This window comes from Acipenser ruthenus, chromosome 29 (genome assembly GCF_902713425.1).
Source record: "Acipenser ruthenus chromosome 29, fAciRut3.2 maternal haplotype, whole genome shotgun sequence".
Classification (NCBI taxonomy): Eukaryota; Metazoa; Chordata; class Actinopteri; order Acipenseriformes; family Acipenseridae; genus Acipenser; species Acipenser ruthenus.
The window spans coordinates 7,737,827-7,765,745 of NC_081217.1; the positions used below are offsets into that span (position 1 = coordinate 7,737,827).

General features: G+C 36.7%; 1 protein-coding gene across 2 annotated transcripts; it reads left to right on the plus strand.

The window, feature by feature from the left end:
• Positions 1-27,898, plus strand: LOC117431081 (stathmin-3). Of its 2 annotated transcripts, XM_034051706.3 has the most exons (6): positions 1-203; positions 13,945-14,001; positions 17,251-17,346; positions 18,702-18,880; positions 24,464-24,655; positions 25,780-27,898. In XM_034051706.3, the coding sequence occupies exons 1-6, from the start codon at positions 185-187 to the stop codon at positions 25,837-25,839; spliced, it is 603 nt and encodes a 200-aa protein (XP_033907597.1). In that variant the 5' UTR covers positions 1-184; the 3' UTR covers positions 25,840-27,898. The 2 variants fall into 2 exon arrangements, with proteins under 2 accessions (XP_033907597.1, XP_033907606.1); XM_034051715.3 differs by lacking the exon at positions 13,945-14,001 and having other exon boundaries at positions 3-203.
• The last annotated feature ends 21 nt before the right edge of the window (positions 27,899-27,919 follow it).

The following is a 27,919-nucleotide window of genomic DNA, read 5'->3' on the forward strand; positions in this document are numbered from 1 at the left end:
CCCCCACCCTTCTTCTTGAGCTGGTTACAGCCCTCCTGAGCTGACCGTGTGTGCCTCATTGTTCATAAGGCAGCATTGCAGCACTTGCACAGAGACAGACCCACCCCAGCTCTCTTGACTGCCTCACATTCTCTTTTCTCTTCCATCCGGTGACATCCTCCAGATCTCTCCACCACCAGCTACCATGGCTAGCACTATGTCAGGTAGGACAATCAACAATATTCTGCAGTATTTTATAGTCATGTTAGTTAAAAAAAAATGTACATACATTTTTATGTATTTATTTTCTTTATAAAGCTGCATATCAATATCTAGCTGCGTATATTATTCTGCATGCTATATATACACCCTAAATCTATTGTTTTAGTATATATATTTATTTTTAAACCAAAAAATGCTGGATATTTTAAATGTTTTGTTTTTATTTATTTTTTAAATAATATTTTAAAAGGTTCTGCTACTAAAAAGGTTTTATCACGCAGTGCTGGCAGAATGTCTTGATTATGCATGATTAGTAATTCCCTCATTGCTTTTCCTTAATTAAAATATTAATAAAGCATACAAAATGTTTAGAAACGATTTATGGGCTGGGGGTCATTGCTGTGATTCATAAATAATGGACTGATTTGAGACAAGGCGTATGTTTTCTGCAGTTGCATAATCTAAACATTTTGCTTGTGTATCTATTAATCAAATTTAAAAAAAAGATTCTGTATATAGTTTTGATGCAGTTATGATTCCAAGTTATTCATTCTCAGCAGTCTTTTAGTCTAAAGATGATTCTGGATGACAGGGCAGGCGTAGAGTACAGAGAGCATTGTGGTATAACAGGATTGCGGAAAAAAATAGATCAAATCAAGACTAATAAATACTTTATTACAGTGAGCTACAGTCAATCACTTACCTTGTAATATAATCTAATAGCCCATTGAAGGGGCCATCCTATTATATCTGATCAGTATTTTTTACATTCTGATTTTAAAAAATAATAATTATGCTTATCCAGTATTAAATATTCGAATTCCCTTTAAAAGATGTATTTTGACGCATATTAAATGCCTTAACATTTTTTTGATACCAGATGTAAAAATGATATAGCTATACTTTAAAAAAAGCTTATGACTGTAGTTCTAGGGATGCATATTTTTTGTTGCTGCATTATAAGCCTGCGTGTGTGTGTCTGGGTGTGTTTGGGTGTGCGTGTGCCGGTGTGGAGATGCAGAAGGTTTCCGCCCAGCAGCCATCTTTTCCACCCTTTGAGCAAAAGAAAGGGAGGGGGGGCTCAGGTGCCCCATGCCCCAGTGCGGCTGGAGACAAACCCTTTTTAACAAATCCATCTGAAATATTGACAGCCGACACGGCAGGAGACTGAAGGGTGTGACTGCAGTCTCAGACAGAGAGCTTGCAGTCTGTATTACAGATACTGCAGCAACAGACTGCCATGCGCCATAAAAAAAAAAATAAAAAAAAATTGTAAGAAAGAAAGCGGTACACAGACTTAATTAAAAGGAAGGATGGATTCAGGCTGGTCTGAAATGAACCTCATACACCCAGTCATTTTTAACAATAAAAAACATTTTAATTCCTTTATTTAATGAAAGGGAATGCTTTTTATTTTAGAATAGTTCATCTTATTCATTTCTTTTTCTTAGTGTTTATGTCTAGATGCTTGGTATTCTTACAGGGAGATTCAAAAGTCAGGATTTATGAATATATATTAGCACTGCATTGCAATGCATCTGCTACCGTGGCATAACAAGTTAGACTATTGCATACGCCATTAAATCTGTAGCTAGTGAAAATACACAATACAGTATGTACATTGGCCCAGTGCCCCATATCTTTCTATATCTGAATGTATCTGGATGGAAGCATCCCCTGCAGTTTACAATGAGCCACGCCCAATACAGTATGTGTCTGAGCAACAGTGCTGCTGCCTTTTCTCTCTCGGTGAAGCACAATAGCACCTGCTTGTGCAATACTTTCAGCCATTTTACTTTCTTTGTCCTTTGAAATCTAGAAAGATCTTTTTTTCTTTTTTGCAACGATTTGTTTAAAACAAAACATTTTATAATTTTCTGAAACGGTTCTTTTCTTACTGCGGTCTTATTGAAAACCTTTTATGCATTTTTCATGGGAGGTTAAAGTGTAGAAGGCCTAGTAACAACCCCTTGACTGTGTATATATTTAGGAAGCTAGTTTAATAAATCTGCAATTGTATAGGGATTGTCGATATAAAATATAAAGTTTTCTTAGTCAAACAATAGCGCAACATAGTGTTTTTAATACTGTTTGTACATTTAAATAGGTGGGTGCGGACACCATCTTGGTATTTATATTTATTTCAGTATGGGCTTGTCTGATTAGGATTGTTCAGCAGCGTTTGGCTGAGGCTTGAAGAGGTTAAGTGGCCTGCCCAAGGTCACACAAGTCAATGACTAGGCTGTGATGTGAACCCCTAGGACCTCTAACGTCTGAACCATTAGACCGAACTACCTCCAAATGAATGTTAGTGCTTAAGCATGCACAGCATCAGTCAATCCCATTAAAGAAGACTGAACGAAATCTTGTCATATTGTATAAATAAAGGCTTAAAGGAGTAACCTACACAGTGTCTATTTGCTTTTTGTTTTTTATCTTTTAAATATTGAGGCTTTAAGACAGGCCCATAATGTTTGATTGAATACAGGCTGATGTAACATTTTACATTTTCTTGGTTTAAAAATAGTTGCATATAGAGTGAGAAGGGAAACTGTAGGCTGAGAGCTTGCAAGTGCAGTGCCTGTGGGCCTGTATATTCCATCACCAAAGCCCCAAGCCATTTATTTGACCTGCTACGTAATAGCTTGGATACTAATATCCGCTAGAGAAAAAAGAGGGAGACAGACACACAGAGAGAGAGAGAGAGAGAGAGAGAGAGAGAGAGAGAGAGAGAGAGAGAGAGAGAGAGAGAGCTGCAGCCAATTAGATTGCCATTTTAAAGCTTCATTAAATGATCCTACTTGTATAAAGCAGAAAGCATGCCTCGGAAGAAAGGCTACATTTCAATGAAACTGTAAGATGGAAGGTTTTCAGAGATGGATTTCATCTATACAGGAGTCTGTCTGTGCAATGTCAGACCTGTGCTGGAGGACACCTAGAGATTAATTATTCTCTCGTTTCGGTGCAGAATAATTTAGCAGGTCTCTCTGCACAGGGACTGACAATCATTCGATTCCTGCTTAATGACATGAGCCTTCACTTTAAAGGTTACGATTGAAAGCCTGTTGATGGCTGCATAAATGAAATCAGCAAATGCTTTCCCAAACAAATCCTATTTTTCAGTACTCATCTGAAATCATTCTCAATTTGTTCTTTTGGATTTTATGATGATCTAAGTAGCAAGAGCATACATCACTGAGTCAATAAAATGTATTCAATATATATGTATATATATAGTCTAGCTGTATAAAAAATAAATCTCTTTAAATATTGGTTCATATTAACTGAGAATTTACCAGACAGTTAAATATCTATACAAAAAAACTTAAATAAATGAATAAATAAAAACAGCAATATTAAATTCAGATAACAAATAAAATAGATGCAATTATTATTATTATTATTATTATTATTATTATTATTATTATTATTATTATTATTATTATTATTAATAATAATAATAATAATAATAATAATAATAATAATAATAATAATAATAATAATTGCCTCTATTTTATTTGTTACCCAAATTTAATATTGCTTTTTCAAAAATATCTATGTTAAACTATGTTAACTTTTTTGTTAAGAGTATGAGATGTTTTTAAACAAGCCAGATCTCCATTTTCTGCACATCCCTCCCTTATAAAGTGTATATATAATGTGTGATATAAACAATAGAAAAACAGACCTATGCAGCCAAACAGTCTAATAGTTTTAATTGAGGTGCGTACTCCAATGGGACTCCGGCGCCTCCTGTTGGAGAATTGATGGGCTACCCCGGTTATATTATTGAGAAGTATATCTACTGGACTGTGTCTGCTACAGGGTTGTCTTCCAGCTTACCTTACATTGAACTAGCAACCAAATCACAGCAGGTCTTCTGGAGGAACATTCAGAATCATGAAACATATGGGGGGTCAAGAGAGGGCAAGAGGAAATACAGAGCTTCACGGGATTCCAGTCAATGTGAAAGCAACTAGCAGAATATCATCATCCCTTAGATTAGACTGGAACCCCCGAGGACTGGTGCTGCAGTGTTTCCAGCTGGATCATTTCTAGTCCAGCAGGCATGGAATATATCTAAAAGCACAACCCAATATAATAATACATAGAAATGTATCATTGCCTGCTAGATGCAATGCTCCAAGTAAAAATGTGCCCTGTAATTAGACTGTAGTATCACAGTAATTGCAGACATGGTTATGTAGTTACAATGCAACACCATGCTTAATTGCAAAATGTAAAATGTTGCCTATCAAATAAGGAAAACAATATACATTTTAAGGGGACATGGTTTTAGAACAAATAATAGCCGTTTGGAAGCCAATTAATGATATTAAGGTTATTTGTATGAAAAGAAAATATATAATATGAAAAATAAGATAACCAGCTTCCCAAACTAAAAGCAATAATATTTTATCCAGCCCCTGTTTGAACTATACCTTACAATCTCCTGTAACCCTGTCAAACCCTGCGGTATTAAATCAGCTTTCTTCTCTCCAATAAGCCGGGGGTTCCTGTAAAATGAACAGGATTTCATCTGCACTTTATAGGACACATTCTAATAAAGAGATTCTTCATTTCTTCATGCATTACTGCAGTGCTGGAACACAGAATGGGCTTGTTGCAGTGAAATGTTGATGAAGCAGCGCTGTGCTCCGCAGTCAGCATGTTTTCAGTTTTGAGGGGGAAGAGTCTATGCATTGTCCTTGATCTGCCAGCAACAGAGCTCATTTTAGGAATATTTTTGTACAAACGCAAAATGTCTTGCAAGCATTATTAGTTCTGAATGTTTCTTTCTTTTTTTTCATTGGATAAAAAAAAAAATTATTTCTTTGGCAGGATCTCACCAAGGAATGTGCAGTTGCCTGGTTTAGCGCTATAATTAAAGACATTCATTGTCTTAAGTCAACTCACCCCTAATCTCATGCCAGTGGCCATCCCAGCTACGCAGCTGATTTTAAATACCCTGCTTTTCTAAAACTATGGGCCTTAGCTGCAATTCAAGGACAAAAACTGTTTTAAAAAGGATGCATTCAGATGGGCATGAGCATTTGTCTAGTTGCACACAACCCTTCCATTTTATTTGTTAAAGCTATCCTTAAAGCTACCAGCACTGAACCCATTAAAGACTAACCAACAGGGGTGGGTGGGGCCAATGGGCTAAGCAGAGATGATTGGCTTATGTTCTAGATGATCTGGTGATTCCTACATAGCTACAGTATCACTGTCTTTAGTGGGTGAATCAGTCTAAACCAAATTTACAGAAAGGAGCCTAGATAATACAGTACAATACAGTTTGGGAGAGCAGGGGAGGGTAGTGGAAGACCTCTGGGGCCATTTCATTCAGATTTGAATGGGTATAATTTAATATGGACCTACTTTCAGATCTGGATAGAGGTTTAATAGGTTTTTAATAGGCTTCCACAACATGAGTGGAAGAGAAACTTGGGTGTCGACCTTGCCTTGCCTGCCATCTTGTTATGTGCTGAATGGAACCTCAATATGAGGAGACCGTATTTCCAAATGATAAAACCTGGCTGGCGAGAGTTATTTCTCTCATCAAGATGAGAAGCATCATGCTGCGTCAGGATTTTTAAATCAGCAATGAAGCTGAAAACTGGACTGAAAATAGATCCCTGAACAGCGGAACTTCCAATCGATTTGGCTCGGCGCATCCTTCCTTCACGGTTCAGGCAAAACAGATTTCAGCTGGAAACCCACCAGATTACAGCCCCCTGCACCGCACTGCAGTACATTCAAATCCGTGGCTGGTTTATAGAGCTAATATTCTCTTTAGCAGCTGATAGGATTTCCAGACAGCATTCACGGCATAAAGCCGTCACACAGTAAACCTCATCTCTTTTATGGGATTTACAAGGCCTCTGTGCTGGTATATCATAAAGATAAAGCCATCATCTAAGGAAATTGTCTGACTCTGTATTTATTAAATTCCTTGAAGAGTAATCTTTGTTGTTAGACGGTGAGAACTGAGTGTTGAAGATGAAAGTTTTTTTTTTTAAGTGATGATAAATTGCATCAGCATTCAACTGTGGATTCCATTGATATGGCACTTAGATTAAAAACCTCATTAAGATTTACTATCCAAAGAAAATGTATCTGAAAATAAAATCTGCATTTTAAAGTGAGGTAGGTGGTACCCTATGGGAGGTTTGGAGCATGAGGGAGGAGATCCTTACCTACTTGAAAAGGTGATAATTAGTGGTTAAATATTTCTGCACAGGCAGCAACCTACTGTGCCTATTGAGGTTTAATCATAACATCATTCTGTGTAGATTTAAGCCTTCCTTCTTCATAATTAGGACTGATTTGTATAAAAGATTAAAGGATCAGAAATAGCTGCTCATTACCGTATTGCTCTAACTGCCAAATATATGTGGATGTCAGTTAAATATTCTGAATTTTCCAATTCTATTTAGCAGCAATGCAGTAGCACACACTGTATCTATATGCTTATTGGTATTGGATTATAAGAACACTTTGCTATCATTGTATTAGAATGTACACTTCTTGGTATAATTTTATGATATTTAGTTCAAATTTTACAATACCTCCTCTTCTGTTCACATTGTAGGTTCTGCCTTTCACACAATCTTCATATTACAAATTATCTGCCATTTACTTTCATTGGGATTCAACATATTGTTATACTACGATGACAGGACATGGTACAGTTTCAATAAGCAAACATCACATAGGCTCCCAACAGCAGGCTGCAGTACATCTGATTTATCTGAAGCAGCACATAAAAGACTATTTTCAATTCAAATCTAGAAACTTTGAAAAGGAAAAGAAAAAGCACTTGTCAAATAATAGCTTTAACTAAAGAATGCATCGAGTGTAGTTGGAAAAGATTGTCTCCCTCACAAATATAAACTATTGTCTCCAAAAGGTGGCCTGTAGTTATTGCTGAAATATACTGTATCTTGTTTAATGTCATCACAAATACAGATTGGGGGCTCCAGTATTGCAGATTGAGTTTAATATGAAGAGAATTAATAGTGCTGCTTAGTCCCGTAGGGGCTAAAGGTCACCTCATTATAATACATACATGAAACGGAACGACAACACTGTGTATTATTTCCTTTAGTGTATGGGTACCTCTTGTTTAGCATTCCACTTTCTTATGTAATCACTATAGTGGGAATAAAGTTTGTTTGGGTGGTTGGTTCAAAACTTACACTGTAAAACATGGCCATGGAGCCAAGAGGCAGTGGGTATATTCATAAGTATTCAATAGATGTAGAAGCCTAGACTATGACTATCCAACACCACTTTGTTTATAGCTTATTATAACTCATTAAAACAAAAGCTTTGGAAATTACAAGAAATGTCAAAAAAAGAAAGCATTTCTACGGGAGTTTAAGCCTCTTTATTCAGTCATCTGGTTGTATGTGATAAATAACCTACTGTTAAAATGATCTGCTCAAACACCAGAGCCCCTAGTGATCAAACTGTAGTGTTCAAACATAGGAAGGAAGAATGTAGGGGGGGGGGGTCTTCAAAAGTGGGTGTATTCAGTTGTTTTTCTGTGCTAATTTAACTAGGCAATAAAAAAGAAGTTTGTGAACTGCCATATAATTCAATCCTTTTTTGTGAAATATTATCCGAAAGCCAGAAGTCTTTGATTCCTTTGTGTTCACAGAATTTATAATATGCTTTATGAAAGTGGTTTGTCTTAGTCCACCTTTAAAAAACTGATAGAATTTGCATCAGCATCCCATGGAAGTTGCTTTCTTACTTCCATATCCTTTGCATCATTTTTGGAGAAAAGCTAGAAAAGGGCATTCAAACAAAATGTCCCAGCCAACATTTGAGGTAAGCAGTCTGAAATGTCACCTTGGAAGCCGAAGATGATTGGATTACATTTTTGAGCTGCGTAGAGCCAGACGTTAACAGCCCTGCCCTGCTGCAGTTGAAGGAGAGGGAGGGGGAGGGAAGTGTTAGCATCAGTATTGGAGTCTATCTGAGTCTGCATTTTTAAGATTGCCCACTGAATCATTGACATTAGCCGCCTGAAAACTAAGCCAAGAGAAGAGACAGTTTTTTTAAATCTCATCCTAATGCACTAAAGAACCATTTGGTTGTCTCTTTTCTTTAAGACTACATGTACCAGAATGCATTGTGTTCCGAGTCAACTACACTGGATACATATATGCCTTATTAAATGACAATCACTTTCATTGGGATTCCAAATTCTATTACCCTGTGATACTGTGACACAGCATCAACAATCCTGCAATGGTATTTCTTCAAAGAGACACAATAAATTACCGCGGTTCTGTATAAACCTGGGTTGACAGTTCTCAATTGAGAACAGCCTCTGAGTGTTATAGCCTAAGGACCTTATTTAACAAATGCCACATTCAATAATGTCATCAAGTCGTAAATTAGGCATGGTGCTAATGACCTGCAGTGCTCTGGATGACAGTACATCTTAAGGCATATGTAAGAGCAAAGGACAGGTGTCCTTCAGCACTCTCAGTTATCATCAGCAGGTCTAGCTGGTATCAGTAAAGAACAACAGGGCTGAAGAGTCTCTTAATATCATGCGTCATATAAATGTGCATTCTGTGTTCAATAACAGTATGCTTTACTAGGCAGCTATGGGCGTATGAACAAGCTGTCTCTAATTGCCGTTTCTGGCAACAATGTGTATCATCCTGGGCACTAAATCAGCTTTTATCAGTTTTTTCACAGCTGCGTAGTGATCTGGGGGTGATAACAGATGGATATTATATGAGACTGAAACCTTGAACAGTGAAGGAATGGTGTGTAAAGTCTCTGGAATATGGAGATTCATATAATAATCATATCACTGTGACATGTTGCAGAAACTAGCTGGCCAGTGTTGGTCCAGGCGTGAAGTAAAATGGTTTAATGTGATCAAAAGGCATAGCATTCTTGGTGGATAGCCTTTTAAATGCTACTGTAACAGGGTTAAGGCTGCATTCATGGGTATAGAACTTTTAACCTCATCCGGGCACACAACTCCCCACTACACTACACTTGCTTTTCTATACCCTCTGCACAGGCAGGACCTTTCAAATCGATTTTAACTTTGCAGTCATTAACGATTCGGAAAGTTTTTCAGCCTTAAAATATAATGAAGCTGTGTCTTCCTGTACTAAATCCAATTTTATAACCCAGCTAAAGGTCATCAAAAATATATTCCTGACAGAGTTTGCAAATATGTGGCAGGAAGCTTAATGGTATAACCTTAAAACTGCTTGGCACCATTTTTCTGCATTGTCTTCCAATAATAAAACTCAATCACTCAGCTGAACATGGGGAGCAAAAAGTGATTTACGACAGTGAACTGGGTCCATACCTTATTAGTGCACGCCTTGCTTCAAGCAAATCTCAAGCTACCATCAGCAGACATCCATTTGTAACCAGTAATAACCCATTTATAATTTTTTCACTGGGTTAAGGACGATTGATCGGGGAGATGCTGAGATCATCCTAAGCTAAGTGCATTGCTAAGTGACATATTTGATAAAGTGTTCTCCCGTTATAGGATTATAAAAAATAAAAATAAAAACTTACAGCAGAGTACAAAAAGTGGCATATACTGTAATGCGATTCGACCGTAGACAGTATTATAATGAAATGATGTAACTGAAAACCTTCAGCTAGGCTTGGCGCTTCAGTATTCCTCTATTTTCAATGATTAAGATTATCAGCAATAACTTGCATAAAACACATATTGGGGAATACTCCGCTAATACAAGTAATTTCCATAATGAAGCGTATCACAGTTACTATAAATCTCATGTAAATGTAATTTAGCCCTGATCACATATGCGTGCAGGTGCAATTTTCTTCTTTATATTGTGACACCCTCCCACCATTCTCTGCATCTTTTACAACAGAGCGTAAGTTGCCATGGGCTTTGTAAACTGAGCCCTTAAAATCTATTTAAATACTGCGTTAAAAGCATTAACTTGTGTGTAGGACGTTATTGCACTCGCTGGTACATTCTTCAGTTTTATAAAATTCCTTGCCCTAGATCACACAGGCTGGGATAACATTGTAAGTATGACTCTGCCATCCTTATGGCAGCTGTAAAGAAAAGTGATAATTATGTTGTGCTAAAACATTTATATTTACATAATATTTATCACAGTGGTTGTTATTAGGCATTTCTTTAAAGCCGCTGCAAGGATAAGTAGGCATTACTCTTACGATGTAATCTCAGTCACACTCAGTTATAGCTATTACAGTATGCAATTCATTTCTGCATTGTAATTGAACAGTGAGGGTCCAGTGTTTTTAACTGAGGGGGTGATTTAGAATGTAAATGAACTGCAGCCAGGTTTGCTTGATGAGATTTCTAGTTAACTGTAGTGACAGTCTGTAATACTTCTTGACATTTGGTTCTCTTGCCATTCTTATTATTAGCATTTGAGTTTAGCAGCTTCTGAATGGCTACTCCACACCGCATACCAATCATATTCAGGAAATGAATGCAAATGTAAATTTCAATATTAGACTGATTAATATTGCATGGTGTGCTTGACTGGGGGAATTGGGTTAAACAGACATTATTAAGAATAAGGCAGAAGGTCTTAATTATGAAGGGATATCATGATACACAGAAAAAGCAAAATCAGAACCAAACATTTAACATTATATTAATGAATGTATGTATATCATAATAGTGTACTCACACTATTATTTATAATATCTGCTGATGAATCCGATTGTTTTATACACTGTATGTGCTGGCATCTTTCTGCTTAATCATCTTAACTAAGATTAACCATTACAGTTTACACAGGTAATTAAATATGAAGCCATCTCATCTGCAGCATCTATGAACATGCAACCATAAGTAATTCATGCTTCCCTTAATATTGAAAACTGATGTGAATTGTGTATCAAACTAAGCTGACTTTAACGAATGAGCTTAGCAGCACTGCTCATTCATATGGTGGAAACAGTAATCTGTCATTATTTTGTTAGACATCTTGCTTGGCTCTCGCAGACATTATTAACAAGCATTTTCTTTCTGGTAGACTTGCATTATGAGAGTTGATGCTGAGAACTGGCTGTTTCCAAGCCTACCAAGCCTTGGTAGTCTGGGTCATTTCAGCAATGGCTGGTTTTAAACCAGCAGCTGTCAATAGGAAAGCACATTGGAACCGAAATGAAAATTGGTTTCCTGTGTTGGTAAAGCACCGTGGTTTTGATTAACAGTAGACTTCACTGTGGTTAAATTTAGTGTGAATGGGGAGTTTAAGGAAGTGGTCAGAAATTAAATGGGGGGGGGGGGGGGCGGGGTCACTTGTTTAACAAATTAAGGGTCATAAATTACACCCATGTTATTTACCTTGGCAAAATACACTTACATTTAAAAAAAAAAAACTCACCAGTTTGAAATTCCAGCAATGGGCAGCATTGGCTTAGTTGTGTTAGTTTTTATACTGGCTCAGGAGACTGTACTACTGGTTTTGCTAAAACAAGAAAAAAAAACTATTTAAAGTGCCTTTACTGTGAAGTGAAGTGGTTGAAATCTGCAGTCAATGCAGTGAACAGGGCTGGAGTTTCATATACTAGCTGTATATCCAGAAAGAAACCCTGTGGTCAATAAGTATTCCTGGTCAGCTTACTGGTCTTAAACAGGGAACCATTTTGAGTGACCCCCTTCCCACCTTCTAAAACGCCGTCTGACCCAGAATAACTGACTCTCGACCAGTTGAAAACTCAGCTCCTGTTTAAAACCAGTCCTGGACCAAATAGGGAGAACCGTCCTTTCGGGACCATTGTAAATATTTCAAGGTGTGTTCACTCTTCCGTTCACTTGAGAACTATCTAAACCTGACTGCTGTCACACTTTGCCCTTTAGAAAACCACTGAGGTATGTAATGCATCACTTCATCGCCACAGCCATGACATTGACAAATGCTCGCCCTCCCATTAAGACCTTCCCAATGCAGAGAAATGCATTAGCAATCTGGACACAGCCAGGGATGCAAGCCAAAGAAGGTGACTAATAGCATTTGCAGCAGGTTGCTGTTTGTTGACACAGAGCCCCCTATTGACAGCGTTAATTAAAGCACCTCTTCAGCAGCCTGATTACACCATTGATTTTTTTTTTTTTTCTTGGCTGGTATCCATTTTGAAAAAGGGTGGCTCCCTCCTTTCTGTTTGGCTTCAGAGCTAAACCTTTTCATTAATAGCAGTTTCTAAGTATGATCTTTGTTTTTGTGATTTTTTAAAAATCTTGTGTCAAAATCAAATCTTGTCCGGTTTGCTTACATTTCCCACATGTCATTTTATCTGTATGGACATAAGGTTCCTCCCACAACATTTTACTGTGGGGTCTTTGGACAATCCCAACCTAACCCCAAGAACCCTTGCTTGGTGTAGGCTGTGATAATAAATGTGTAAGACTGAACAGAGTGAGGCTCAGTGAACCAGAGGTTGTAAATTCACATTTAATAGAACCAGACTGATAGAAAAAAAACACCTACATCTTTACAAGCTCTGTCAGAAAAGATAATAACAAAAATTGACAGAGGTGTTCCAGTATGAAGCATACGACAGAACCCATTGCCTTCATCCACCTAAATAGCAGGAAATGGAAATGGCTTTTGAGAGAATTGTAGCTGTGCTTGAATATTGTTCATTAAAGCGTTAAATCTGTGTGAAGAGATTGGTATTGTTGGTATTGAGGAAATACCACAGCCTGACTCATACTGTAATGTTCAAGATCTGATGCATCTTTATTTAAAACTGAATGCTCTGTTTCCACCTGCCACTGGGAGTTAAAAGTGATTTCAATTCTTTTGGGCAACAGAGCAATATCAGCACTGCTTGAATTGGGGCTCTTGTACAGTGGTACTGATACAGTATTATTACTTATTTCTTAGCAGACACCCTTATCCAGGGCGACTTACAATTGTTACAAGATTTCACATTATACAGATATCACATTATTTTTACATACAATTACCCATTTATACAGTTGGGTTTTTACTGGAGCAATCTAGGTAAAGTACCTTGCTCAAGGGTACAACAGCAGTGTCCCCCACTGGGGATTGAACCCACAACCCTCCGGTCAAGAGTCCAGGGCCCTAACCACTACTCCACACTGCTGCCCGTGGCACATGGTAGCACATGGTAGGTTCTTAGCAGTGTACATTAGTTAATTATATTGTATTAATACACACATTGCTAAAAATGAAAACAAAAAAAGTTTAACTGTAATCCTTACTCATACATCTATTTAACTTTACAAATACAAAAATGAATTTAAAAAACTAGGCGTATAATCACACCTGCAGCTAAACTGTTTAATACAGACAAACGAGAGTCACACGTCCAACTTGTTAATGTATAGATCATCAGAAGTGACACCACTGATACAGCATCATACACCAGATACAGAGTGTTGTATTAGCTACTCTACAGACACATGTTAGATTCTACTTGGGAAATGATGACATCATTGTAGATACTGTATATAAAATGCTGATAGACCAACTGCAGCAGGAAAATGTCTTTAAGTTGTTAGTTGTTTACCATGTAATTATATAATTGCTGCTTTTACGTGGCCTGCTTCAGTTAATACATTATTTGCTTATCATTTTTAAAAAGTCCCCCAGTTTATCTAACTCTTATTCCGCTCCTTCCACATCCCTGCTTAATATCCGCTCTTCCGGTTTTGAAATGCTCCCTGATAATGATGCTCGCTCTGTGGCATTTACTTTTCAGTTCACGCTCAGCCTCAGATGTCTGGAAAGGATATGAACTCCAACAGAATTGTGGAAGGTGAAGTAGAGACCTATTACACTTCTAAGCCTGGGCAGAAATGCTTTGGGCATTTCTAATGACAGTTCCCATCACTGGCATACAGTGCAGAATGCAGATCACATGCATCACAAGTAAAAGTTTTTTTTTTAAATCACACTTTTAAAAAAGCATCAGTAAGTTAATTTATAATTATTTAAATATGTTCATATTGATTTCCTATAAAGTTAGGACACATTAAATTCTTACTGATGTTGGTGGTGGTATTTTAAAATGGTTGCTTATTCATAATTCATTATGTTAGCGTTAAGGTTAAGTATGAATTATAGTTAACTTCATTTTAATTTAATAGTTATTAAATTAATTATTATTATTATTATTATTATTATTATTATTATTATTATTATTATTATTATTATTATTATTATTATTATTATTAATAGTAGTAGTAGTAGTAGTATTATAAAGTGTTACCTTAGCATTCAACATTTTAATGTATAATAAGATCTGCAACTCAAACTTCTTACCTTCAAACTGTCAATAGTATGTTTTGGGGTTTTTTTTTCAGAAAGTAGAAACACACACAAACCAAGCCAGAAAGACACAACTCAGACATTTAATTTGGGGGTGTAGTAGTCTATAGTAGTCTTCTTTTCATTATAAAACTATAATGTGCTAATGACGATCTAGATGAAAAGCTTTGAACTATTTTTATTAAAACACAACGAACCGCACAACAAAATACATTTTAACTGTTAGGGGGGAAAAATCCTCAGTAGCCAACAATCAGACACACAACCTACTGCTCCGCCCTGTCATTGTCTCCAGTTAAACAATGCAGCGAAACATTTGAGCCATTATTTTGAAGCCTTTCCATAGTACGCCAGTTCTGCAAAGCTAAGTGATATCAGCCACTTGTTCTTTCACTCCAACCCAATGCTGTTGTTATTAAAAAGATAATTCTGTCGCTTTGTGGTAATTTCTTCAACCCTATAACAGAAAAGCCAACACCCCCCTGGTGGCTCTCACTGTATTTTATTTCTTTTTTCTTTTTTCAAAGTTGTCATTTAAATCTAAGCGGATTTCTTCTTTCCGAACATGCAGAATTAAACTAGTCAAGTGTCAAGGAGCTCAACTCAAATGCCACTACCATCATGTAATTGTGCTTAGAAGCTGGTTGTTTCAAATTCCATGCAGAATTTAAAGGGACGCTTTATCCTATTTACAATGTTGGGATAAAGGGTTTAATATGTGTGTTTTGTTTCTGGTTAGATCTGTATTTACCAGGCTTAAATAATGTTCTTTAACAGCTGGATTTCTGAAGTGATGTGAATTTAGAATTTTAATGTCTGCCTTGATTTAATAAAATTAATTTTTGGTGGAAAAAAGCAACACTTTTTTTTAATGACAGAGAATACACATAATAAGATATTAAACAGGTAAGAAAATACATATTATAGAAATGTAGAGGATATAATTACATCATTTGTTCTACGCCGTTTATACGATGACTTTGCATCAATAAATACTTTAAAGAAAGTGTATTCTGTGGATTCCTGTACACATTGGAGGCTGTGTGGTCCAGTGGTTAAAGAAAAGGACTTGTAACCAGGAGGTCCCCGGCTCAGCCACTGACTCATTGTGTGACCCTGAGCAAGTCACTCCTTGTGTTCCGTCTTTCGGGTGAGACATTGTTGTAAGTGACTCAGCAGCTGATGCATAGTTCACACACCCTAGTCTTTCTGTAAGTTGCCTTGGATAAAGGTGCCTGCTAAATAAACAAACAATAATAAGTGCAGGTAATCAGCAATATTCTCATCCTTCAAAAATTTATAAACCCCCTTCATAAATATTTCACGTGTTACATGTCTTTGGTACTAGTTAATTATTTAAAGACATAAGATAGCACGTTCTTCTGAGAACAATTGTTAAGATCTGTACACTGTAAACTTCCTGGACAGAATATTCAGCAGAATATATTGATAAAAACAAAATAAAATCCAGACCCTTTTCTCTTTGTTTGCTCCAGAGGTCGATATCTATGGTAATGCGATAGCTGAATGCTTTGAAAATGCTGAGCACATGTTTGAGAGCTCTAGTTAGTGAGTGTACAGTATCTGTGCAGTTTCTACCTTTTACATTTCTTGTGTGGGTTTATCTTAAAGGTGCAATCACAAACGAATTTCCAGATCGAATCTCAGGTAATAATCGACTATAATCAATTCATTAGAACACTTTATTATTCAAAAGCAAAAACTGCACAAAAGCCATCAATAAACTGAAGATATGCACCTGTGTATTGTTATACGTAGTAATATCATTTGCATTGAAAAAACTTTATGATTAAAAAGCAAGATGACATCTGGGGTAGCTAGCTTCCTGTAGGGGAACCATATGACTCCATGTGCATTAGGAACAGTTCAGACTTTTCAATTCACACCCCAATGCATTCTGGTAAGTGTAGTCCTGCTGTGAAAGGTACCTGAGACAGGTAAAACATACCAGAATGAATTGGGGGTGAGTTACATGTGGCACTAAATAGGTGATTAATTGATCAATAAATGTTTAATTGAGGCTCGCAAAATAAAACACCATGGACATCAATAATTGATGTATTGTTTGTTGCCATTGGACTCATCTTCAGTTTGTTGCCTTTGTATTCTTTTTTTTTTTGTTTAATTATTTCATTTTTTAACTGATTCTTTCATGGCTTACCAGCAAACAATAATGAAAGCTAAATGAAAGATGTACTTCTTAAAGTAGTACAAAACAATTTTTTTTTTTTTTTAAAGGCTTATCTTTATGTGTATTCAAGGGTTTTATAATATAGCATTTTGTGATTCCCCACCATTTGTCTGCATTATTTGATTGTTCCCTGGCTTTTCTCCCTGCCCTGGAAACTGTTGCCATGGAAACCAGGCAATTAGAGGTCAGAGGGCAGAGACAAGACCTGTGCATGCACACACAATGAGGGAATAACTGTTGGGGAGAAATAATTAATTTAGCTTTACAAAATGGTCGGTACACTGAACAGGCACCATCAAAATGGCACTTGCTTGCTTCTTCAGAACAGAAGTACATGTGCGCTTGCTTAGATTCATTAGCATAACAGCAACTCTAATGGGGCCTGGATCTACTGAAGCATTGTAAAATATCTAGCTTGAATCTCTTTGTGTCTGAAGGGAATTGCCTTGCCTGTCTGCTCGTCTGCTGGTCTAATATGGCTGCCTCACAGAACCATTGTTCAGAATATCTTATGTTTCTTTTCAGCTTACAAGGAGAAAATTAAGGAGATGTCCATGCTGTCTCTGATCTGCTCCTGTTTCTACACCCAGCCACATCCCAACAGCATCTACAAATATGGAGGTGAGTTCAGAACCCTGCTGAAGTATAACCCTCTTTATCTGAACCACACCCTGCACTTTTGAGTTAGAAATGTTGCAAGCTGCTTTTCAGTTCAGCTCACAGTGAAGACTTAACTAAAGCAATAATAAAACATGAGGTGATCTTACTTTGGCATCTAAGTATTTCCAAACAGACTGTTGGATTAGGTTCAGGCTGACTAGAATTGCCAGCTGTGTACTATGATAAACTCCTGCAATTTTCAGTTGCGAGAACTGTGGTATCTATTCACTTTTATATAAAAATACATCAAAAATTGGCCCCTTTTCTAGATATGAAAAAGATATGATATATGTTAAATATATTGTTAATGCTTTTAAAATATAAAGTAAATATATTGAGAATTATATGAGAAAAATACTTGATGTATACATTTGAAATATTTAATTTTATATATGTACTTGTGTATGGCACATAATAAAAAACAAACAATATTGTTGCCAAGCAAAGTACTTAAACTCACCTTCCTGGATTAATAATAGAAGCAACACCTTCAGCTCTTTTTAAAACACCAGAGGTGTTTATCAAACAGAGATTGCCAACAGCAATAACTCACCGCTCACTAACACAAACACCTGTACAAAGGCACCTCCCCACTCTTGCAGACGCACACACCTCTCAGGGTGATTTTCACCAATTAATAACAAATCATAGAAATACTCCCAAATGAACCATAAACACGTAAAACAATAACTTGAACAATTATCACAGAAACAATAATCAAATATTTACAATAATCAACAAATAATCACAGTTTCCACACATAAAATCCCAAACCCCAGCGTCCTTTGCAAGCAACTAATTTGCTTGAGTCCGCTCAGGCAATATCTATGTATGACAAATACATATTTAATGCTTTGTATAATAAATATGTTGATTAATATTAAATAGAAAAAGGTAAATATATGTTTCAATACAATTAAATATATAATTTATGTACTGTATGGTATATATTTAGTTAATATTTTTTATCAATGTTTAATCAATGTCTAAGGTCAGCATCACATATTAGCATCATTGTACATTTCAGGGAAACTTATGAATACATTCTTAATGTATATTTATTCAGTTCCAAAATACTTACACCAGTTTGTTGCAAAATATATTAAATATATTTAAACAGCATCCATAAATAATGTTTTTAAAATGTATGACGAGTATATTTTAAATATAATTGAATCTGTGAGCCATATATTTATTTTATTTGTTGAAAATATATGGTAAGGTTATAAATATATTATTCATATATTTAACATGTTTCCCATTCATTAAAAATATATCTTCTTTTCGTATCATGTGTATCTCTATTTCACACCCAGATATGGAAGTCAAGCCAATTAACAAGAGGGCATCTGGGCAGTCCTACGAGGTGATACTGAAGGCCCCGGCTGACCTGTCTCCAGACCGCCCCCAGCCCCTCTCCTCCCCCCCTAAGAAGAAGGACATGTCCCTGGATGATCTGCAGAAGAGGCTGGAGGCTGCAGAGGAAAGGAGGAAGGTGAGTGTTTACTGGAGGATTTATTTGGAGGTTATTAGTTAGCCCTGAAACTCAAAGATTAAACATATACAGTCCAGTGACCCTCTTTACACAGATTTATTAAAAACAAGTCATCAAAGCCTCTGCATATTAATACACCAGGTACTTATGGGTCTTCCTGTCCATTCTAGTCCAGGGAGGTCTTCAAATCTTTGATTGAACTAATGATGTTTAAATACCACTGGCGGATTTAAAGGTGATTTTAAATGTGCCAAATTGAAAATTGTGTTACAAAAATATCTCTCCAAAAACCTTCATATTTGTTATTGCATTTGAAATGAATGGTTAGTTCATAAACAACAGACCCTGTTAAGACTTTTGGAAACTACTGTGTTTGATTAATCCCCAGAAATCCATAATGCAAAAGCATAGTTAAATGTAAGAAGGGAGTGTGAAATATATTTATGCAATATTAGTACTAGTGTAGGAGGGGGTTCAGATATTTGGCAGATGGTGAAGAATTAAATACTGAAGTATTAATTAGTATGAAATAAATTTGGCTTACATTTTGTTACATCAACATAGCTGTGATAAAACGTACATATTATAGCATGCATTTTTAGAAAATCAGAAAGACCAGAACATAAATTCTGGAAAATTACAGGTTTCCAATTCATTAAAACTGAATTTGAACCGAACAGCGCTACTTATTATCCAGCCTGAACTGTCAGTTCAAGTAAAAATTGGAGAAAAAGATTTTAGAACCACGGTCTCAAGGAAATTTTCCCGTTTGTTTGATGTTCAGAGCTCTAGTTGAAAGCTTGATTTTTCCCCCTTTTGCTGCAACATGTTTCTGCTTCAATGAACACACTGAAGACCAATTACCCCACTTGTGTGATATTACTGTTCCTGCCTTTCTGGATAATAAGCATGGGATCTGTTTCAATGCACATTGGTTCCCTTGGGGAACACTTCATATTACAGCAATACCAGCTTGAAGAGGCAAAGGCTAAAGATCTCATGTAAAAGTAGATGATCCTACATGAAGGCACCAAAAAAGATGCTTTTTTCTTCCTTTGTTTCTTAACTTATTTATCATTTGGAAGTGTCTTGTACAAGGGTTTGTATATTTACAGACAAGAAATGGTGTGGATTCAATACAAAAAATCTAATAAAATACAGGGAAGGGGTTCCCTTGTGGCTCATTTGGTAAAGCACAAGCACGTGGTTTAGAAGGGGAGTCATACTGTCAGGGGATCACAAAGTTGCTGGAGATTCTACAGATCACCATGCTGCAACATCACTTCTACAAATTAAATGAGCATATGAGATTAAATGGTAATAGCAATTTAAAACGGAACTGCAAAAATACAAAACAGTGGCTTACATGGTATTATTTTTCACATTCAATGTGAAAAAACATACTGTAAAAGATGAGGATCAAGCCGACAATGAGCAATGATAAATGGTATTCAAATACAAGGAACATGCGTTGATATCTCAGTATTAAAAAACAGCATCCAGAACCACTCACAATGATAACAAACATGTTCAGATAGTAAGGGGAATGTAATTGTTTTATATAGAAGCCATCAGCAAGAACTGAGTCAGATCATTCCGTAGGTTTTGAAATCTTTATTACACACCAGTATTAGTCATTCTGAAGTAACTCATTATAAAGCACCAGACCCACCCACATGACAAATGGCATTTGACAACGTTTAGAAAAATTCTAAAGCCAGGGACAGATTCTAAAGCCTTCCTCACATGGACCAGCAGAACATTCTGCATTACATTAAATCCTTATTGAATTCTATGGAAAGTAATGGCACGTTCTTAGAATACACACATGTTTTTCAATTACACATGCACCCACTTCACTATTGATCTTTAACACAAAAGACCATTAAGAACTAGTTCAAGGACCTTCGATAAAAATATCTGCATTTACATGAACAAAAAACAACGTTAAATCCTTCTAAAATCCCAAATTAATATTTCATGAAGGAAACCCATCAAATATTCATTCAGTTCCTGTGAGCACTGAGTTGCTCTGCTCTTTTCCCCAAACTCAACAATTGAGATCGAGAACCCTCAGTGTTTAATGGATGCCATTTCCTTCCATGGATTGATCCGAGTTTTGGAGAGCACAGAAGGAAGGGGTTAGTTTACTATCCCCAGCAGGATCTGTTTGGGGGTTTGTCCCATTGGCCTTCATTCTTGCTGTATTCTCTGGCTCATTTTTTCCAATCCCTTCTTAGTCATTAGTGTCTATTGGCCCCCTGTGAGGCTTTTATCCACAATGATACCATCACTGTAAACTGAGGTTCTCAAACCACCACTGCCAATGAGTACTCCCAAACCGAATGCCTGCAGGACTGGCTTTTGCTGCATTAAAGACCATATCACACACTTATAGCCAAATTCACTTTACTGCTAGCAGTATGTCTTATTAAAAAAGCTTAGCACATTTGACACCATAGAGGACGCCATAGAGGCCCTTACACTCCAGTTATTCTATCGAATAGTAATGCTTAATTCTGTTTTGCTTATCTGCAATAATCGGATGGATAGCTGCGTATACAAACAATCTGATACCACACAAGTCATTTTTTCATACTATTGTCTAAATAGTATGTTGCAAACATAGGGATGTTAGGCTGACTGTAGAAAATAGTAGTTTACGAAGTGACCTTGGTATATGTAGGAGCATAGGGAAACAATGTAGTGTACCTCCTAGACAAGCAAATGTTCAAATCCATTACCTTCCACACCACAGTTTACATTTTACTCTCCTCAACTCATATGACCTACATACTGAAAAAAACCAGCAGCAAGATCATGCTAGAGAGACATATATAATATTGTCAACTTAATGACTTCCCCAGAAGAGCACCATGCCCTTTTTGTAAACGAGAAAAATATGTTATACTTGGAAATTACTCATACTGTGTATAAGGTTTTCATATTACACAAGATCATTTTGCAATATTAATTACAGAAAGACAACGGAGTCCCTCTAGGGAGAAGCCAGGGGAATATAGGTTTGCGGCATGGGTATGTGAAGTTGCTGATCTTGGCAGGGGATCCCACTTGATGCATTGCAGTGGCAATGACACTGTTATGGGATATGTAAAGTCAAATCTACCAAGCGCCTTCCCTCACTGTGCTACAGCGACCCCTTCTGGCCGGACACCAGTAAACTCGAGTGGTCTTTGTCCTCAAGGTGCCAGTAGCTCACTTACATCTGCTGTTGAGCTCCTGTTTGTACAGCGGCGATTGGCTTGGTGGTGGGATCGGAAGATGCACTGAGCTGCTGTGGGGGGGGGGGGGGGGACATAGCTGAACAATGGAGGGGAACCTTCAGTCCTTCTCTAAAGCAACAACTCTAAATCTAATATCTAATTTTGCGATGAGAATGCAGCAAAAAGGAATAGGTTTGCAGTGAAGCAAAATATTGCCTCTCCTTTACTCTGCAGAACTGCAAGAGTGAAATCTATGCTTGTGAGCTTTGACCTTTACAGACCACACTGTATATAGATCTTTGAATTATGCATTTCCGCCACCCACTGCTCCTTTTGATTACAGATTTCTAATGTGATTATATACATTATCATATTATGTCAAGCCAAATATGACATCTTAACTATAGTGTAAAATATGGCAATCATTTATCCCAGTGATACTGCTCCAATGTACAGTATCATGCAGTTTCTGTGATTACCCCAGAAGATTTAGCAGTTTTAAAAGATTCCTCTGAGTGGTACAGTATCTCCAGGCAGAGCCTCACACGAGCCGCAATGGGAACTACCAGAAAATGAAAAACAAATGAGAGTCCCAGGGAGGAAAAACTACTTCAGCAATGATGAATCTCTCCCATCAATCATAGAACATTTTACGAAACACTTCAACAGGAGAAGGTTCATCCAAAGAGATTTTACCTGACAAAATAATGTATTCACCCTGCTGCATAGGAGACATATTCTAAGGTTTTTATATATTGAATGTTTTGTTCCTATTATCATTACTTATGATATTGTATTACTCTGAATATGAGATTCAAGGTGTTGTTAAGCACAGTAAATCATGGTAATGCACGGAGCGTGATAACCCCATTTTGAAGACATTAAAAAAGACTTGCAGTTTAAACGTTTGTCACGTTTAATGATGTTTAATTTTAGTATTTCTAAACCTATAGTGACCTATCGATACTGGGGGGTAAGAGCAAATGTACCCTCAGAATGGTATTTGGTGCAATAAAACCAACAAGTATGCAATGATTTGACTTAAATACATACAAAAAAGAAATACAAATACAAAAATGATTAATTTATTTCATTCATGAAGCACTCTTAAAACAATATTAGGTGGCCCTGCGACAAGTATAAAGATATATTATAGACTGTACTCCTTTCATACATTTCCCTGTTTAATTGTGTCCTTACAGCAATACAATGCACTTGATAAAAACTGGAATTTGTCCTGATGATCCCCAGCTTTGCTTTCTTCATAAACCCAAGCTATAGGATAAATTATTGGACATTTGACCTCTGCACTGCAGCAATTGTAGTATGGCCTGCAGCATGGTTTTATTTTTATGAAATGGACAAAATTATCTTCTTGGTTCCAGGCAAATAAACATGGCTGTCAGTTCTGGCTGGCTGTTTAAGTATTAATATGTTGCAGTGAAGCTTTGCACCAAAGCCGTCTGAACCTGTGCTTTTGTCTAAACGATGGGGAAGATTTTTTATTCAAAATGGCATGGAGGATTTTTCTTGGAGCAGATTTTTTTATTAGATAGTCCCTTCTTAAATTAATTAATACCTTAGTTTTAATATATTTTCTGGCCGTAATGTGTGCATCGACACACAACCTGTTTTGTCCTTCAGTTCCCTGTGGAAAGTGTTTAATGAAATGTGTGATAATTCTTCTAATGGATACAGATTTAACAAGCCTCCCAATGTCTTAGTGAAACAGAACAATGGTCTATTTTGCCACGAAATCTCCTGGGCCCTTGGAGCAGCTGCCATGTCCTAATGTATTCTGAATAATTTAGACTGGATGGGGGTCATGTCTCATGAGACCAATCCTAGTTTTACAAAACAAATCCTATATACCATAATTGATAACAATAGTCAGGGCAAGATAAGTCTAAAGAAATGTATTGGGTGTCACTTTCACTTTGTTACAAATATGCATTTTCATTAAAAACAAATAAATAAATACATTTAATATGTATTAAATTAGATAAGAATTTCAATAGTGTCTGTAATCTACTTTCCACAAAGGGAAGCCAATGGTTTGCAGTAGAGACTATCAATTTAGATGATATCACCCCATACATGAGTAAGCAATAACTCACCAGAAGGCCTGTGTTGGAGTGACACAGTGCTCCAGGTGGTTAAAGACACTTCCTCACAGCACACCTGAGGGGTTGGTTACATGTTTATTATGGGGTTCCATATTTACTATGGGGTTCAGTATTCTACGGTGAGGTCTTTGGACTCTGTTCCCCTGTGAGGGAGTGTGAGTGGAGGCTGGTAGCTCCATCCTGGTTCAGTCCAGTTGAATGAGAGGCCCGTCTGGTGTGTCTTGTCTCCGTAGTCCCAGGAAGCTCAGGTTCTGAAGCAGCTGGCTGAGAAGCGTGAGCATGAGCGAGAGGTTCTGCACAAGGCCCTGGAGGAGAACAACAACTTCAGCAGAATGGCCGAGGAGAAACTCAACTACAAGATGGAGGTCAACAAGGAGAACCGGGAGGCCCACCTAAATGCCCTCAAGCAGCGACTCCGTGAAAAGGCAAGTGATGCTTGACGACGTTACTCAGTGATGAAATTGTAAAGGCATGCTGCAGATAACATTATCCTGATATGTAAAAAAATGTAAATATTAATACTGTACATTTTATACTGTCGGCCCATGCATATAATACCTGGCACAATTCTAGTAAAAAACACAACTTTTATAATGCTTAATTCCTGAGTATAATAATTTTTTGCGATACATTGTGTGTAAGGTAAGGTGTCCTCTAGCCAAAACTGCACGACTGAAATAAGAGAAAAATAACTAAATAAATCGAACCAACATTATAATCTTGCCTCAAAGAAAGAGTAAGAAAGACTGTGTAAACAACAAATTAATATTGAATATGCATGCTGTTGATTCTTTGTATAGAGCTGTTGTAATTTTGATATCTGTTCACAAACAAAAGCACAGTGCACATGCCAATTCAGTCACTGACCTTTTTAGAATCTATTTCACATTGGCTCCTAAAAGAATTATTTCCTTTCTTGCACTTATTAACAGTTTCCAACTTGCTATATGTATTATTAACAAGCAAGAACCACCAAATGCCATTGTATTCATTTGTTCAACCTTGTCTCTTTATGGTGTTTGCCATCACTCTGATCGTTTCTGATGCTCCAAAACTCAGTCGTTACTATTTTTCTCTGTATCCATCTTGTCTAGAGAATTCAAACTGCCCAGCACTAAACAGATTTTCTCATTCCATTCAAACAAACCAATGTGACTTTTCAACCCTGCAGCCCCAACCTACTCTTCTTATAGAGAGCTTGAGTAGGTGGGGCCAGCCAAGGTGAAGGGCCAGTTTGTCACATGACTTGAATGTAATGAGGAAGTCTATTCAATCATGGGCAGTTTGAATTTTCCAGAGAAGCCCACAGACTTGACAGATATAGAGAGAAATGACTCAATATTGGATCAACAGAACCCAGATCCTCTGAATACAATTGCAAACATCTAAGTAAGGGAAGTGAAAGGCGAACAAAGAAATACAATAAGATTTGAAACGACCTGCTCTTTTACTCAATCTACTAGGCATCTATATTATACCTTATAAGGGGGTTACAGTGGGGCATATCCTAGCATCTTTCTAACTCCCAATTTCACATGTGTCTTTTCAGGAAATGCATGCAGCTGAGGTCCGCCGAAACAAGGAACTGCAAGCCGACCTCTCCGGTTGAAGACATTTTCTACAACTTTATCAAGAAATTCCACATCTCAAGAGTTTTGGCTAGGAAAAAAAACTGCAACTTTTTTTAATATTTCTGTATCCAAGCTCCTGCATTGTTCTCCATCTACAATATTATTCTTTGTGCAATAGGAAACAATTTACGATTACAATATTACTGCTAGTCTATCCACAACTTATTGCTCTGTATTCTGCTTATAAACATTTTCCTAAACTAATGTTGATTTATTAGTTCAACCTTTAGGTTTTTACTATCAAGGAGGTGGTTTTGAAATGCACATTACAAATATTGCTTCGAAAAAAATTTCAGTCATGGTGAGTGAAATGCAAAACCAAGGTTTAAATTCAATCTGTTTTCCATTTTATTGGACTGGGTTAAGGAAGACAGAAAGTATACTTTTGTGGTTTATGCCTCACTTTAAAATCAATCAAGACATTAAATGTCCCATATCCCACATTATACACCAGTATGATCACACTATATGATGGTTTCAAAGTTTAGCCAATTTAAATTCTGCACTTGCGTAAGAAATATTAGCATCTGTACTTAACCTGACAAGCAAATTGAAGCACAATAAAATATTACTCTTTGTGCATCTCACAGTAATCCGAAATCTAAAGGTTGAATTTCATGATTATTAAAAAGACTGCCGTCGACGTCACTGTGTATTATAATTGTGTGTTCCAAATATTTACTGATCTTATGTATGTGTGCAAGAATTGCTTGAGCCAAATTATTTTGTCTTCTTACTGCAGTAGTGGTAGTACGACATAGAAGAAACAAAATCTGCAAGATATTACGCTGTACACGAGTGTTTGCTTGACGTGGAATTCTGACTTGAAGCTTGTTCTTTTCTGTAAATATCTTTTGTTATTAATATCAGGATTTCATTTTACAAGATAGTACTTAACCTAGTCATCCATTATATTGCATATCACCGCTGCACCACCAGTCATGTTTTTAGTCCTGCAGTTTGTATATATCTCACCTGTCAGAAATGTTACCACGATAAGGCTGATTATGGTGCTATGGAGTTCTGCAGTTCCTCTATCAACCGGGGTGGGGGGGGGGGGGTGGGGGTATTAACACCAGTAGGCTGCAGCTCGCTCACCACAAACTTATTCAATTAGTCAAAAGGGCCATCCCAATTCTTTGAATGCAATTTGAATTTGTGCATATACAGTACCTACTTGACGAGGGTTAACACCAGTATTACTTACATTTCAGTGGGTTAAATAACAACCGAAATTTAGAAAATATACAGTATTTTGACCTGGGAATTTGAGTTAACACAAGTAGACAAATTATTCAGCTTTTACACTGAAGGTAGAAAGGAATTTGTGTTTGTCTATATGATTTTGTTTAATAGTTTTTCCTTAGAATTTGTGTTTAGTGTTTAAAGATATGCCTATGGTATTTGAATAATTTTAAGGAAGGCAAAACAGTTCATGGTCATTTAAAGAAACATGTAGCAAAGTGAACTGTCTTACGTTAGTTATCTGTAGAATGTTTTTATTCTTAAAAGGACATTAATGTATTTAAACTAGTTTTTTTTGTGTCAGTTAATATGCTCCCTGAATACTTTAAAATAATAATAATAAATGCTAAATACCACACAAAAACATCTAGGTATTAGCTAAGAAGTGCCAGTTTTCATAAAAACCGTAGTAACTTGTCTGTTGGTGGCCAGTTATGTTTATAACCTTGCCTTAACCTTGCCTCCTGTACACTATTCCTTGTGCTGTATCTTCTCTGTTTGCCGAAGTCTGTGGAAGGCCCTGTTTGACACAGCTTTGGATAATTCCCTGCTGATGTAACCTAAACTCCTTAAAAATTCTGATCATATCTTTGCCACATTACATTTTGTAGACGATTAAAATGTGCCATCTTCCATAGTCCATGATGATAACAGTCAAAGACAAGGACACACTTACAGCTACTTGTATAACATATGTTAGGATCTCTCACCTGCAGTTCAGTGTCAACTTGGGTTTGTTATTGTGAACAGAAGTGATAATGAATAATAATAAAGTTGGTAATACACCATGAATCTTTCTGTGTAGCTTTCTTT

Excerpts from the sequence above, each read along its gene's own strand:
- LOC117431081 (XM_034051706.3), top strand. Across the intron at positions 14,002-17,250 it reads CTCCAACAGAATTGTGGAAG|CTTACAAGGAGAAAATTAAG; the intron begins GTGAAGTAGAGA and ends GTTTCTTTTCAG. Across the intron at positions 18,881-24,463 it reads CTGCAGAGGAAAGGAGGAAG|TCCCAGGAAGCTCAGGTTCT; the intron begins GTGAGTGTTTAC and ends TTGTCTCCGTAG.